This window comes from Cynocephalus volans, chromosome 16 (assembly GCF_027409185.1).
Source record: "Cynocephalus volans isolate mCynVol1 chromosome 16, mCynVol1.pri, whole genome shotgun sequence".
Taxonomy (NCBI): Eukaryota; Metazoa; Chordata; class Mammalia; order Dermoptera; family Cynocephalidae; genus Cynocephalus; species Cynocephalus volans.
The window spans coordinates 48,238,573-48,254,466 of NC_084475.1; the positions used below are offsets into that span (position 1 = coordinate 48,238,573).

A 15,894-nucleotide genomic window follows, 5' to 3' on the forward strand; every position below is an offset into this window, starting at 1 on the left:
TTCTAAAAGCTTATTACTGCATGCTACAATAATATCTGCTCTTGTCTTTCCACATAGGTACAGGTGTATAATTAGAGCAGCACTGACAACAAGCGAACATTTCCAATTAGGTCTCTTGGGAGAAGTATGTATAGCTGATAATGCCTCTTGATGGTCAGTCTTTTCCTCAATGCTTTAGACACAAAAAAGTTGAGTTCAACTAAATAGGTCAACAGCAGAAAAGTCAGTTGAGTTTCCTGTTGACTTGTGAAGCCCAAAATGCACAAGGCTTTTCCTCTCCAGAATGTCAAATAGCTCATGTAAAACTGCTCTTACCTGAAGAAATACTCTCTTTGGCTTCGGATTAGCAGGATTGGAGCTGTATGGGAAAAAAGTTCCACTGCAAACAAGGAGGAATGTAATTGTACATACCAAAGTTAAAGTTAGCATGGTTTTTTTTGTGCTTTTGGCAAGGTAGATGAAATTAATCTAAAACACAAAACACAAAAATAGAAAAATTACAAATTCATGCCAGTGGCAGAAAGGCATTTTTAACTGACTTTATTTTGTAACAGGTATGTACCTAACAGACAATGAAGAAAACTTATCAGCATGTAGTAACATACTCCAACATTAAAATAAACAAAACATGAATTCTATGGGATTCCCATCACAAGTCAGAGCCTGGAAAATGATAGATTCTTCTAATCAGCCATGATGGTCACCATCATGACATATTGGGGGGTTTTTTTGACAGAAAACAATAAGGAAAAAGGAAGTCAAGCACAGTGTCTCTTCTCAATCAGCTAACAGAATAAAGGATGCAGATCTGTCACCAGACAAACCATTACCTTATTTTATTCCTAATTCTATCAGTGCCCTGAGATAGTTAACACTGCATAGCAGGCACCATTTAACTAACTGTACCAAACATTATGACATCAAAGCTTTCATTAAATAACCAGAGATAAGCTTTTTAAGCATAAGCAGATCTATTTCATTAAAACTCAAATTCCACCCATAATGCTTCTGCAATGTGCCAAAGTGTTGGATTCACCTAAACTAGAATTTAGATGTTTTTGCCTGCAGACTTGCATATAAGGAAAAAGTGCATTACAAAGTAATACTGTTCCGTTAGGTGATAAGTCAACCAATGTCAACTCAATCAAAACAACAAATCTGAATTTGTTAGTAGTAAAAGTGAATGGCTCAGTCTCAAGGTTGACATCCAAAAAAATCCTAAATATACTTATCTTAGCTTTTTAACTGTGATTAAATCACTGAATTAAAAATTGCAGAGGACACACACAATTCACAGAATATGTCCACTTTGAAAAACAATGATCTAAACCCAGCTCCCCCTTTTGCCTTCTTTAGTTTATTGCCCACCCCCTGGTGTTGGTAACTACAGAAGTAAAGAACATGTATGCGAAAATATTTTGAGATGAAAATGAAAAATTAAGCAAGTATTCATAGCCTACCATCTACTCTTCTATGTAAAGTTAAAGGACTTTCATACAGTGTACCAATATCTCATCTAGGGTAATCTCCAACAAAACAACAGTGGTCTAAAGGTCAAAGATCTTACATTTGTACATTATGAGTACAAAGATAAAGTACCTGAGGACTTACGGCAGTAAGCAAAACACAATTTGTCTGCTCTTTCTCCTAATAGTCACAAGATCGAAAATGTGGCTCCTCAGAGTTTCAATGTACTGTCAAGTAATAAATTTCCCCTCCACTGGAAGGCTGGTAAGTTTAGGAATAGAGTCTTTTAGGTAATAACGTCATAATGCTGTGCCTCCTGGCATTCTCAAGCCAGCTACTACCCAAAGTTGTCCTAAACCCTCACTTTCAGCTCACAGTTTCCACATCTACATTCCCTCTTCTCCAAATCATGAGGCTCATCTTCTGCCTCTTCCACCCATCTACTGGAAGAGGTTTGGTAATGGTATAAATGAAATGGCAATCACGAATGAAGGAGAAGAGGAGGAGGAGGGAATGGCCATAAAGTGACAAAGTGTTTGGAGTCTACTGTTAATCACCTTGACAATTCCATTTCTGTCTTAAATGTTGCATCCTATGTCATTCTAGGTTCTGAAATGCAAGCAAAATAAAATTAAGAGAAGCAGGAGAAGGGACTCTGAACTGTCCAGTGTGTGCTGATGGCTCTGAACTGTTTCTCTCTGAGTCTCCTGTTTCCACTCCTATCAGCAGTCCCACTGCAGTTCTCGTTCAATCAATATAACCATGACAGCCCAGCAAAGAGCAACCCCAGGAAACCCGTTAACGGATCACTTGACAGGATTTTAATTGCTTTCTAGAAAATATATTTAATAAATCCCCAAGGACTGAAAGAAAAGCTCTCTGAAGTAGGCATTATTGTTCAATTCTCCATTACCCAAGGAGAATAGTCTCTCTATATTCATAAGCCGCTATCTTTTACACCGCTACACTTAAATAAGAAAATGATGAAAACAACGATAACCCACAGGATCAAAGAGCAGCAAAGCTATTTCACATTACAATAAAAATGAAATGAGGTTGTTAAAGTATTCCAAGAGGTGCTCTTCTTTCCAAAAGCTTTCCTAATAAAATATAATTTAGAAAATAATACACCTTAATCCTCTTTCTTCACTTCCAAGATTTCCATGCTTTGGGTACATTTTCAATTTCCATAGTCAGAGTTTCCAGGGTTCATTTTGCCTCCTTCCATATGATCAATGGAACAGAAATCAAATGTCCCACATTTGCATCATCTTTTATGGGTATCGACAGCTTCTGTTCATTGACTATAATTTAATAAATACACGTGGGGGGTCCAGCTCATAACTTAGTGACTTTATGTTAGAACCTAATCTACAGAGAGATGATGATCTCCTTAAATCCTCAGAGCAGCAAACCTATCTATTAACAAGTACAGAGGATTTAAGGGTTAATATTAAAACCAAAAGAAGTAAACCTTGCAGGCAACGAAGAACATTTTAGAACTTTCCATCCATCTTTGCAAATACCTACAAGGCATTAATCATTATCTTAAAGGTACAATGGTTGAAATGCTCAGATTTCTTTTAGGACTAGTAGCCAACCTCAAACAATAATGTACATAAAATGAACAAAATTTTTAAAAAATTTTTTTAAAAATAATAATAGTAATGTGCATAAGAATTACTCCACAGGGTTAGATACGCAAAGCCACGTATACAGAGGTTTACCGGCTACTTAAAAGGGACTTCCATGGATGACGCTGAGCATGTGTTTGGTGTTCTCTTTACCTGCTGTCTTTAGAACCTAACTTCCATAGGAGCCTTTACTGTGTCAATATGAAAAACTCTCTATTATTTCCATGGAGAAAAGAACTATAATAAAGCTATAACTCCTTTTCTATTTGGTCCTCTAGCTTCCAATATCAAGGTGTACCTATGGGTATTCAGTAAGCACTTATTCTTGGGAATTCCAATTAAAACAGCCACAAAACAGAGGCCTGCCTTCTGCAGAGGGGCCCGGCCTGAGTCTTGGAAGTATGGATACCATGCAAAGAGCAGAACCCTGCCTAGGGCATGCTCCTCCAAAGCGGGGTCTGGTCTTAAACTCTCCATCATTATCTTTCCTTCCTTCTGTAGGGTCCCAAGGGAAGAGAAGCAGGGACAGAAAATGGAGCTCTCCCTCCTAGGGCAGGATGCTGACAAAGCAAAATGAGGACTGACAAGGCCTGTGATACTCTTTCACTACTTGGCAAGCGAAGGCATGTTTGGGTGTCCTAAGTGTACATAACCCGAGGAGACAGACTCAATTAATGAACTGAGATGCACTAGCAACAGGGTAGTGGAATGATAATGAAAAAAGCTTCATCAGAATTAGTCATCCTTCACTCACTCTAATGGCACTAATTAAACTACCATGTATTTATTAACAGTTGCCTTTAATTAGTAAGTTTAAAACACACTATTAGGAATCATTCTAAAAGCTCACTACCAGGCAATCCCTAGCAATTCTCACTTGGTATGCATTCTGTGAATTCACATTCAGATAGTCTGAAAGGCTACTTGAAAAGAGGTATAATCAGAGGACTTGGGAGGATGGGGAAGGAAAAGTTTAAAAAATTAAAAATACAGCCATAACAAAAATCCCCATTCTACATTTTCTTACCATACCAAATCGACAAGATGCATAGCCATTCATCATTTCTTTTGCTTAAGACTTTCTCAATAAAGTATAAACAATACTATTCCATAGATTCTAGTACGGTTAAACTCATCACATATCCACATTAAAAAAATGAAGAAAAACAACAACAAAATTTTCTTCCTTACAAAATAGGAAGAGAGAATCATCGTACAACCAGCCATAATTGACGCCAGCACAACATCAGGTGGGATTTCTGAACCACTTCTCCCAAGGATAGGTGTAAACATCTCAAATACCGCCCAGATAAGGTACAACGCATAAAGATATGGAATGAACATCCCCAAAAGGTAAAAGGCAATAAATTTTCCTTGGGCACCTATGGAAAAAGAGAAGAAAAACACACATCTATGAAATTCCACAGTGAGATACAGAGTTTTACAGTACTGGTGTACCTTGGCACCTAACAGAAATTAGGTTAGATATGACTCTTGTCCTTTAGGTATATATTATCTAGTGAGATAAGACACTTCCACCCAGAGACAATAAAATACAACTAACAGTTAAACAAAATACACAAGTAATATATTAACATGTGTTCATAACATAAGAATGTCATGGGGTATAAGGTATAAGATAAAAATCTGTGTGGCATGAAAAAAACAGTAACGATTTAGAAAGCCTACTTAATAAGTACAAAAAACAAATACCCCCTGGAAGCCTTATCTTATGTATCTTAAGGTATTTCCCCATTTGTATCAAAACCAAAAATACCCTACCATGCTGCATAAAGTCCTTGTGCACGCAAAGCTTTGTGAGCAATGGAAATGCTACCCAGACCGCACTAATAAATGCTGTGCAAAGTCCTTGATAAGTGAGAGTTACAAGAAAACCACAATGCACAAACAGCGAGATGTCAAAAAATACTTCTCCCAGATACTGGTCACTGGCATTCTGCAAGAAAGAAAAATATACAAGTAGTCTCATTCATGGGTCATTCATAAAGATCTTTTATTGTAATACAATTTCCGCCACTCAGGAGAGCTACATTTTGTTTTAAGGAATGTCTACCCTTTAAACTGACAAAGTAAACACAGACAAAGCTACCTCCTATCATGAAGTAATAAATCCAAATTGCTGCACAGGAAAGGGCAATCTAACAAAATGGAGTGAAAGCAATACCATTACTTATATTTAATCTGTGCTTTTCTTCCACTAGGCTAAAAGTAACCTTTGGAAAAATTCCAAAACAGAAGAACGGCCTCTGTAAGTTTTTCTGTTTATGCAACCTCCAAAGACTGTTTCCAGCAAACTAGAGAAATAACCTCTGAAGGAACATTACAAACTCCTGCAGCACAACCAATAGCACACCTGGAAAACTGCAGGAACTTTAAAGCAATCTGGAGTTTGACTTGATTTTCCTGAGTCTTTTCTTTTTCCAGTTGGTCTTGTACCCCTTTCTTGTACTCCTGGTGCTTTCATATTATAAAATTTGGTCTATATTTTTTGAGACTTGAAGTCGGAGGGTTCCTATGCAGCACCTTGCACTCTTCAGAAGAAAGTTGCCATATGAACTTAATACATTTTAACATCTGCACAAGTAATTCTATTAATGCAAACATCAAAGTTATAATTACAGTGCATAAATACCAAAATGGAAATAGATATATTTTAAGTTTCTCCTTCCTCTGCCTTCTTCTTTCTGCATAACCCAGGACTTGTTTTTTATAGGAAACTCTACTTCAAGAGTTCAAAAGAGTTTCTGTCATATGTTTTCAAAACAAGTTAAAGTTCATTTGACAACTCCCCTCCCCCTTGGACAATGACAAATAGGCTATAGTCATCAAATACTTAGACACTGAACACAGTGCTGCTCAAGAGACTTGGTCTTTAAAAAGAAAAAAATAATTCTTAGGATTCATTCTGAAGCTGAATGCCATTCAGATATTTTAAATCAAAGATCTAGCAATGAAAACTGAAATAACTGAAAATGTTTTATATTAAATGCCCAAACCACACCAAAGATAAAACAAACAACCCTCAAATCTATTTTCATCCTCACCTCTATTTACTCCTCTTCCCCTGCCCCATTCCAATCCATTTTATATACTGTTACTGGAGTTTTCTTACTAAATAACAAATTCTCTCACACACTATCCTGCTGAGAACATTTCAGTGGTGGCTTCAATGATTTTTAGGGTAATGCTCCAACTTTACCCTGGCCTACTTTTCCAGTTATTGTGCTGTCACCTTGTCTTTACCACATTGGACTTTTTATTGGCTATGACCCAAATGTATCTTGTATATTCCCAGCTGTGACTGCTCATCAATCTGTTCTCTATCTGGTAAACTTCTACTCATGCTTCAAAAGCTCCATTCAAATGACACCACCTCCTTCATAAAGCTTCTTGACTTCCACAGGCAAAATTCTTCTCTCTTGCCCTTGTATTCCTGTAGCACTGTGTATGTGTCATTCTATTTCACATCATCCCACAGTTTATGCAATTACTGTGGAGACTGCATCTGCCCAAATGAAAATGTGACCTCCTCAAAGAAAGAGATCACGTACTTAACGAATCTCTGCATCACCAGTCTTTAAGCATGGTGCCACTGTGTGCTTAAAGAACGTTTGTGAAATGAAAGTGAAACACATTACTCTTTCCATTATGTTTTCAGACCAAAGGGTTATGATCAGACTACTGAAATTAGTGAATGCAAATGGAATTTTAATAAGCATTTCTGTTCTGTCTGTGCCCCAATCTACAACAGTCAGCCACATTCTGGTTACATATAGCTGCACTAAGAATAAGCATGTGAAAAAGAAAAAAAGAAAGAAAGAAAAAAACCTTAAGTTAAAACTAAAAAAAAAAAAAAAAAAAGCAGCAGCATGTGAAATTGAGTCCCATGGTGTAATTCTTTTGGAAACTGAAGCCACTAAGATAAAATTATGAGCTCAACCATAAGCAGATGGCTAATTTCAAAGAAAACTTTCTTCAGTAAAGCCTGCTAACACAGAAGAAAGATTCCTCAGACCATATCCCAACATTAACTAAAACTGAGACCAAGGTTGGGATACCAAAGACGACCTTGTAGAAGGATGCTGGATTTTATAGTGTTCCATGTCTCCACTCTAATCCCTATCAAGACAAATTGAAACAAAAAAACAGGTGTCTATTGGTTGTCTTAACAACAATGGAGCTAAGAAGGACTTTCCCCTTTAATTCACTTAGAAAATCGGCAACTATGACTCTCTTTGTAATTCAATTTTAGTCCTATTATTTCATAACCCTAATTCCTAATTTTGTTTTTACCAAACAAATTTATACAGTTGAAACAATAACAATATGACAATACTCTCTAAAAATCAGTATAAATCATTTGGAACCCTATTTCCCTTCCTTCCTTTTTCCTTAGCAATGTGTCTTTAACCCTGTCACCACTCATGCAAGCTATCAGAACCTGCATCAATAACACATAGGTAAAAGGAAAAAGTGAAAAAAACATGGAAACCTTTAAGTGCAACATTTTAGGCAACAAATGCTATGTGTCAAACACTGCCTAAGCACAGATAAAGCAATAAATAAAACACATGGAGCTTACATTTCAGTGGAGAACAGAGATATTCAAACATAAATAACTGGGGGAGCCAAGGGAGGGTTGGTAGATACAAGAACATAGTTAGAAAAACTGCAGCAAAGTAAGCAGAGCAGAGGGTTGTGCTAACAAGCCTTGCTGTCACCACTAGCCTAAACCCTGTTTACAGTCCAACTTTATAACCTAATTTGAATTCTGCAACACAACCCTCAGAATAAGAAACCTTCCAGAAAATTAACACAGTTGTGGAAGTGCTTTCTCTAACCATGCTGAACAATTTTTGATAGCTCAAAAGGCCAAATACAATGAATTCCACTTGAGTTTGTCTTCAATCCTTGAAGGCAACAAACAGAAATCCATAAATATACCTAATACTTACCACGTAATAAAGCCTTTTTGCAAGGGTATGAATGAATATTATTTTGGCTACAGCTGCAGTTCCATACAGACAAACGGAGACGTAGAAGTGGTTATACCATGAGAGAGACTGTCCAATAAGAGAAATGAACACTGCTATAATGAGAACAGTAACAAGGCTAGTGAACCAGCTAATCAGCGTGATGCCAAGTCCACACAAGAAGTCCTTCATGTAGTTAGCAGCTAATGAAGAGAAAACAAAAAGTTGAGATCACCATCTTCATCAAATCAATTACATAACCAGTCAGAAGGCAAACATTAAAGCACATTCACGACTGTAACATAAAGTACTTAAATGTCCTGGTGTTGAAGTTTGTTAAACATAAGAACACGGAAGATATCAAAGAATAATATTCAAGTAACATTTATTGAGAGTCTGTGGACACTAAAAACCCAGAGATTAAGTCTTCTAGGAACAGTTTAAATACATTCCTTACTAGGGAAATGGGTAGTCTTAATCTTCACCACCTTCGGGATGCTTTGTGTATCAAAACATTAGCAAGAATGGAAGGCAAAGTTCCATATAAAATCTTGCTAAAAGAAGGTAACAAACGGAGATAAGGAGCATGGGAAAAATTACTGGTGAGAAAGGATTATTTACATTGCTGCTGAATATTTTATCTTGTAACAGCGCATAATTTAGACTCTGAAATATTTCAAGCAGAAACATTTCAAGTAGAAGGGACCAATTTAACCAAAAGCAGTTCATTCATACCTCAGAACAGTGTGCTGTTTGGTCTGTAGTGTGGACAAGACCTTGTAATGGGACTTTTCATTAAAAGTAAATCTATACAAATCGTTTTTCAATAGCTCCTGTGCGATGTAAGTTTTATGTAAGTACATAAAACTTGTCTGCTTCACCAAAACTAAAAGTATAATGAGTATATTAATTTAATATTTATTTAGAAATTTTTTACAATATAAGTCAAATGCTGTTTTCTTAAGATTTTTCACTTCTTGGGAAGATAGAAGCAAACTGACTAAAAACTTCAAAAAGTCCTACAGCCATGCAAGTATTTGCAGTTTTAGAGGAAAATACTTACTCTTATGTTTGGGCTGCAACAATTTTTTGCCCAGATACAAAACAACAGCCATTACTACCATGTAGTTTATTACTGAGCCAACATGAGAGGGGTAGGCAATGACAAACAGGCCAAGCACATCAAAGAAGACCATGTTTCCATGTCGATACTTAGAGGAAGAAGCCAGCATATCAGACGTAGCTAGATATTTAAGAACTGCTAAAATGTTGTCACCTATTTGTAAAGAAAAGAAAGACAATGAAGTTGAATAAACTATCTGAATGTAATTTACATGTACAACTATTTAAAGCAGAAATAAACCATCTACTACTTGAATAAAGAAATAAAATGTGAACATAAATTGTTTTCCCCCATCCTACTCTTCTCCCCCACTTTTCTTACTAAATTTCTCAAATAAGGTCCATGCCCCCTACTCCATTTCCTCTCCACTTCAAAGCTCAGTCAAATGGCCTTTGTCCTTTCCCCTCTATTATAACTTTTTTTTTTTTTTGGGCAGCTGGCCAGTACTATTACAACTGTTCTCAATGGTCAATTGTACCCTCACTGTGGAAAAACCCAAAGGCTGTTTCTTAGTCTCCTTCATTTAATATATATTAACTATACAAGACACTATTCTAGATACCAAAAATTCAGTGGTGAACCAAGAGACAAAGTCCTCTCACAAAGCTCAGACACTAAACAAGCTGTTACAAACATGTTAAGAATTAATAAGGAGAAAGGAGTAGAGTCCCATGGGAACATATCATGGGAGACTAATGGAGTTTGGAAAGTCAGACAAGCATCCCTGCAGAAGCGATATTTACACTAAAGGGTGTGTAGGAGCTAGCTACCAATAAGGGAGACTGTCCAGACTGAGAGAACTGTGCAGGTGAAGACCACGAGGGGGAAAGTTCTAAATACAAAAAAAAGTCCTGAGCGAGGAGAGAAAGTATTCAGCATGATGCTGGAGAAGCGGGGGGAGACCTAACAGGCAAATCTTGGCACATCAAAGGTCTGTAACAAATATTTGTTGTATCAGTAAACGAATGAGTTTAAACTTTAACACAGGGGCAGTAAGACTTGCTCGTCCATCCTTGACTTTCTCTTTGTTCTTCACTTAGGACACCACACTCTTACCACTAGATCTCTTTCACAGGCTTCTCTCTCTACCTTAAAATGTTTTTCCCAAAGCCGTCTTAATCCTCTCCCTTGGCTTCACTCCTCCAAAAGACATTTCCATTCTCCATACTCGTGTTGTTTTCTCTATGCCTTTAATTCACAAACCCACATACCCAGTTCTGCCAAGAGCTCTAACACTGTACCTGTTTTCCATAGGCTGGTCCACAGACACCCCCGTCTCACACATCTGACATGACTCCCAGTCTCCTTTCCCTCTCCACTGCCGCTCTACATGAAAGTCGCCTTCCCACTTCCCCATCACAAACAATGTCACAGCCTTTCCCCATCCAGCTAGGCTTTATACTTCGCGATCATCTTGGCTGCCGTTCATGTGATTCCTCCCTTCTATCCGACCTGTCAAGTCCTGCTGAATTTATATTCCAAATATATCTAATTTTCCATCCCTCCCCTTTCACTTCTATCTGTTGTGAACACCACCGTCTGGGTCCTCATTATTCCACACTTAAATTACTGTCAGAACTGCTCTGACTCCTGGCTCTCCCCGCCACATGACCCACTCCACACTGCATTCCCCAGACTAACAGCACTTAAAGCCATCTTAATGAGTTCATTCATGGGCTCAGGCCCTCAATGATTCCTTATTCCTATAGCATCTTCTCTCTGATTTATAAAGCCTTCTACAATTTTCTCTACCCCATACACTTCTACCTCATTCCTATTTCTGAAAATACTACTTCCATTCTAATCTGACAGTCTATTCATCAATAGCCTCCCACACACAAACACACCCTACCCATACTGTACTCTTACTTGGAACATCCTCTTTTCTCCACAGGCCAAATCCTACCAACTCTTTAAGGCTCTGCACCAGACTCACCTCCTCAGACTACTCCAGATCTCTCTGGAAAGCACTTTTAACTCTCTTGCACCTGTGTCCTTCTCTGATACCTATCCTATAACCCTCTCACCTGTTCTCACTACCCAACTGTGGATCAACATAACTGCTTTCTACACCTGGGCAAGCTGCCCAAATGTGTCCAAGTGCCACATGTCCAATATGTTCTTATTGCGCAGCAATACAATCATAACCCTAGGTCAACCTCTTTCCAGTTCCTCACAATGAATGTTCTTATGTTCTTAATTGCTAAATTAGACTGCAAGACTAAAATTCAAGCTCTCGTTTCTCTAACTCCAATGCCCTAACTCATTCATACTGCACAATGCCTCGCTAACGCACAGGCCACAGAACAATTATAGGTTTATAGGTCATCCTTAATATTTAATCTTACCATATATCAAAAGTTTAAATTAGAACACCAACCTGCTCTCTGAATGGAATCTGTTAGAATTCTGTCTGCTGTGTCATACTTGGTGTGATAAATGTATCCATTTTCAATAAAAGCGAGGTCTATTCCTAAGACATACAGAAAAAAACAAGTCATTTTCCTTTAAATATCAATTTTGCTTTCAGCCTATTTTTTTACTGCATTAATTTCCTAAAACACAAAATGTCAAAGCAGTGGCATGACTGCTTTGTCACATATATAAACGAATGATGTAAACTCTCTCCCAAATTCTTAGAGAATCTACAGCTATGGCACATAATTTAATTCAATACGTAATGATTTAGGAAGTACACCACTCCACAGGGAGGCATTAGAAGTCACCTGGCAAGGGGTAGGAATATTGAGTTTGGGAGGTCAAACTTTGCCACCTACATCCCTGACAGCATAGAGCTAAACTTTAACTTCAAACAAGCAATGCAAGTCACCAAGGTAGTTGGCAAAGCAAGACAACAACAACAGAAGTCAAAGACCTCTAATGGATCTGTTACCATCTTTAGGGAATGAAGTGCTAAACAGTTCTTCCCTGTTGTTCTGTCACACTGTGGGGCAAGATGACATATTCCATAGGAGGCAAGCATTTAAATTAGTATAGAGTTTAAAAAAGGAAAATATTAGGAACTCTGTTTCAGTGAGTCAAAATGTATAGCTCTCACAAGAGAATCTGCTCTCAGAAAATGCTGTTTACTCACAAACTTTCAAGAAGTAAAACTTACTTTTTATAAATCACTGCTGCATAATAGCCCACAACCATTGACAGAATACCTGGAATGTTACCAAAATCCCTGTAGATACGGAAGTCAGTATCTGAAGGAATGATTCCACTCTGAAAAACCTCCTGAGCCACCACAGAAGCAAAAGGGTGTTTAGCTGCTGAAACATAAGCTTGAACTAACCAAGGATTTTCAGGACCTGAAATGAAACATGACAATACAATAAATGACTAATCAGTAATTTTTTTAACATAACTAATTTTATTTAACACATCAAAAATAGTAACAGTGATGGTTTTAGGAGATGGGTCCAGAACTTATTTTTTATTTCTTTTTCTGTATTTTCCAATGTTTCTCTGATACATGTGTATGCCTTTTAGAATGAAAAATAACCTTTTATAAGGGTAAAATTATTTTAAATTATAAAATCACAGCACTACAAAAACTTTAAGTCTGAAAATAAAAAAATATCATTCACCCTAAATCTATCAGTCTATCATCCTATAATAACTATTACCAATGTTATATCTTCAATCTTCTTACTAATGTGAGACGTGTGTGCATCGCTACACTCAATGGGTGCATACATTTGTACATTGCTCTTTCACTTAACATCACATTAAATGCATTCTCCTATGTTGTTAAATATTACAATGATCATTTTAATAACTGCTTAACATTTCACTGAATATACCATAAAGTTCCTTACTGTTTATAATTTATCAGTAATAACTTTGCATTCATATCTTCATCCAGATATAGCTTTTTTTTCAAAACTGGCAGTTTTTATTTAGGATAGTGGGATAAATTGTGTTATTCTTCCAAATTATTCACTCTTTCCTCCCTGAAAAGATTATATATTCCTACCCTTGCCATGTAACTTGTAATGCTTCCCTATGGAATTAGTACATACTCTTCTCCACCCTATTAACTGCAGGCTTGGCCACATAACTTGCTGTGGCCAACTGACTGTGAGCAAATTTGACATGACCCGGACCCGAGTAGACTTTTAAAATCCAGTTCATAGTTCATACCCTCTTTAACTTTGACCGTGAGGTCAATACATCCCTGATGGGGGCTTCTCCTTCAGCCTGGACCCCAGAAAGAATAAGACACATAAAACATAATAACCATGGAAAATAACTGTGTTATTCAGGAACCAAAATGTGATATGAGCAAGATAAGCCTTTGCTGTTGTAAACCACTGAGATTTGGGGGTTGTTTTGTTACAAAATTTAACAACACGCTGACTGATGTAAGCAGATCAAGTAATTGCTACTGAATCTAAGACTACTGTTTTCATAACTTTATAAAGACGATCAAATTACTTTCATACATTTTTTTAAAATTACCGAAAATGGGGGAGGGGCTATGGAAATAGACACGTGATTTAGATACAAAGATATCGGACACAGATTTTAAAGCAATTATGATTAACATGTTAAACACATATGGTATCAAGAATTTCACTAGATAAGTACAATTTATTTTTTAAAATCAAGTGGAAATACTACAACTGAACAACATAATAACTTATGTTGAGAATTTTAATAAATGGGCTTAATACAAGGTTAAACACAGCAGAAGAAAGGATCATAGTTTAGGGCTGGGCTTTTAGCTCAGTTGGTTAAAGCGCAGTGTTATAACACCAAGGCTGAAGATTCAGATCCCATACTGGCTAGATGCCCAAAAAGGGGGAGGGGGGAAGGATTATAGATTAATAGAATTAAAGTGCAGAAAGAAAAAGGGATAGGAAAATACAGAAATGTGTACAAGAGACGTATGGGAAACATGGGATACAATGAAAATTTCTACCATATGAGTAGCTGGAGTCCTGGAAAAACAGGAGACAGAATGGAACAGACGCGATGCTTAAAGGTAATGGCCAAGACTCTTCCAAAACTCACAGAAAACATCAAGCCAAAAAGATCCACAACCCCAAACAGGATAAATATAAAGAAAAACCAATTCTGACACCAAGATCTTTGCTTCTGAATACCATTACCTACTACAAGGAACCAGGTCTCCTAAGAGAAATGGCTGATTCAACCTCTGGCTAGGGCTAGAAAAGTACAAGATAAATTGAAACACCTTGTACCAGAAAGTAAGAAAGTGCTGAAAAAGGTATGTTAAAAGGGCACAGGCACCATTTTGAAGGGCTGCCACTGGCTTAAACTGGGACGATTCATACATCAAAATAAATATCAACAGTAGCAGATTATATACAGATGCTCCTCAACTTAACAATGGAGTTATGTCCCAATAAACCCATCGTAAGTTGAAAATATAAGACAACAATGCATTTAATACACTTAACCTACTGAACATCATAGCATACTAAGCCTAGCCTACCTTAATACTGCTCAGAACACTTACATTAGCAAAACCATGTAAAACAAAGCCTATTTTATAATTGTTACATATCTTATGTAATTTATTGAATACTGTGCTGAAAGTGAAAAACAGAATGATCGTATGGATCCTCAAAGTATAGTTTCTACTGAATGTGTATAGCTTTCCCACCATCATATTGTAAAGTCAAAAAATCTTAAGTTGAGCCATCACAGAAGTTGCGGACCATCTCTAATTATGGAATAAAATAAAAATACACAAAACGCTGAAATAAAATACACACCAAAAAAGGGGGAATGGGAAGCCTTCTAGTAGAATTCCAAATACAAACTATAGATGGAATGATGAAGTTAGAAAACTCAGCATTTGGCAAGCATTAGAGTAAAAATGGTTTGGAGCAAGAATCATCAGTGATTGTCAAAACTAAGATCAAAAGTATGAGGAAAAACAGGATACTTACAAAGTCTCAAAGTACCTGCTACAAAATGAGAAACAGTAACTTGTACAAAGGGAAAAATAGTAGAAAAACCTAGCCAATACCTTAATCAAATGATGAAAAGTTAACATCATCAGTAATGAGACAGATATCATACGCCTCCTGATGTGATGTAATGAGCACACAAATACAAAAGGAAAAAGAAAAACACTGGTAGGGAAACATAGGTTATGAGACCTTTATCATACTAAAAATATTATTAAAATATTATTACACTATAATTAGACATTAATAATTTAAATTATACTATTAAAATATGACTAAAACCATATTGAAAAACAGGTAAAACTAAACCATGAATAAAAAGGTGATTATCATAAAAATCAGGATAACAGTTACTCTCAGGTAGGAGGGAGTTGTATTTGAGAAGCAGCAGGTGACAAACTTTTGCAAGGGCATGGCAAGAGACTATCCCCTTTCATGAGATTGGATTAGAAGGGTATTCACCTTACAATAACTAAGTTTTACACTTTTATTGTGTGTGTATATTAAGATTGTGATATATTCAATAATACATGATAATTAAATACTGTTTGATCCTGGATTGGAACCTAGATAAAAAAAAAAAAAAACAAAAACAGCTAGGACATTACTGGAACAATTGGAGAAATCTGTATGTGCATTGTTTATTAGATAATAGTTTATATTTCTTCAGTGTGATAAATATACTGTTACAGAGGAGCATATCCCTGTTCTTTATCTACTGAGATTAT

At 36.6% G+C, this 15,894-nt stretch overlaps 1 protein-coding gene across 3 annotated transcripts in view; it reads right to left on the bottom strand.

The window, feature by feature from the left end:
• Window positions 1-15,894, bottom strand: part of ERMP1 (endoplasmic reticulum metallopeptidase 1) — a 61,643-nt gene that overhangs the window by 31,800 nt on the left and 13,949 nt on the right. For all 3 annotated transcript variants that reach the window (XM_063081455.1, XM_063081457.1, XM_063081456.1), the window contains exons 5-11: window positions 12,386-12,532; window positions 11,599-11,691; window positions 9,159-9,371; window positions 8,078-8,298; window positions 4,884-5,058; window positions 4,293-4,483; window positions 316-468 (exon numbers count right to left, since the gene is read on the bottom strand). In XM_063081455.1, the coding sequence (XP_062937525.1) occupies window positions 316-468; window positions 4,293-4,483; window positions 4,884-5,058; window positions 8,078-8,298; window positions 9,159-9,371; window positions 11,599-11,691; window positions 12,386-12,532 (1,193 nt within the window). The remainder of the gene's footprint in view (window positions 1-315; window positions 469-4,292; window positions 4,484-4,883; window positions 5,059-8,077; window positions 8,299-9,158; window positions 9,372-11,598; window positions 11,692-12,385; window positions 12,533-15,894) is intronic.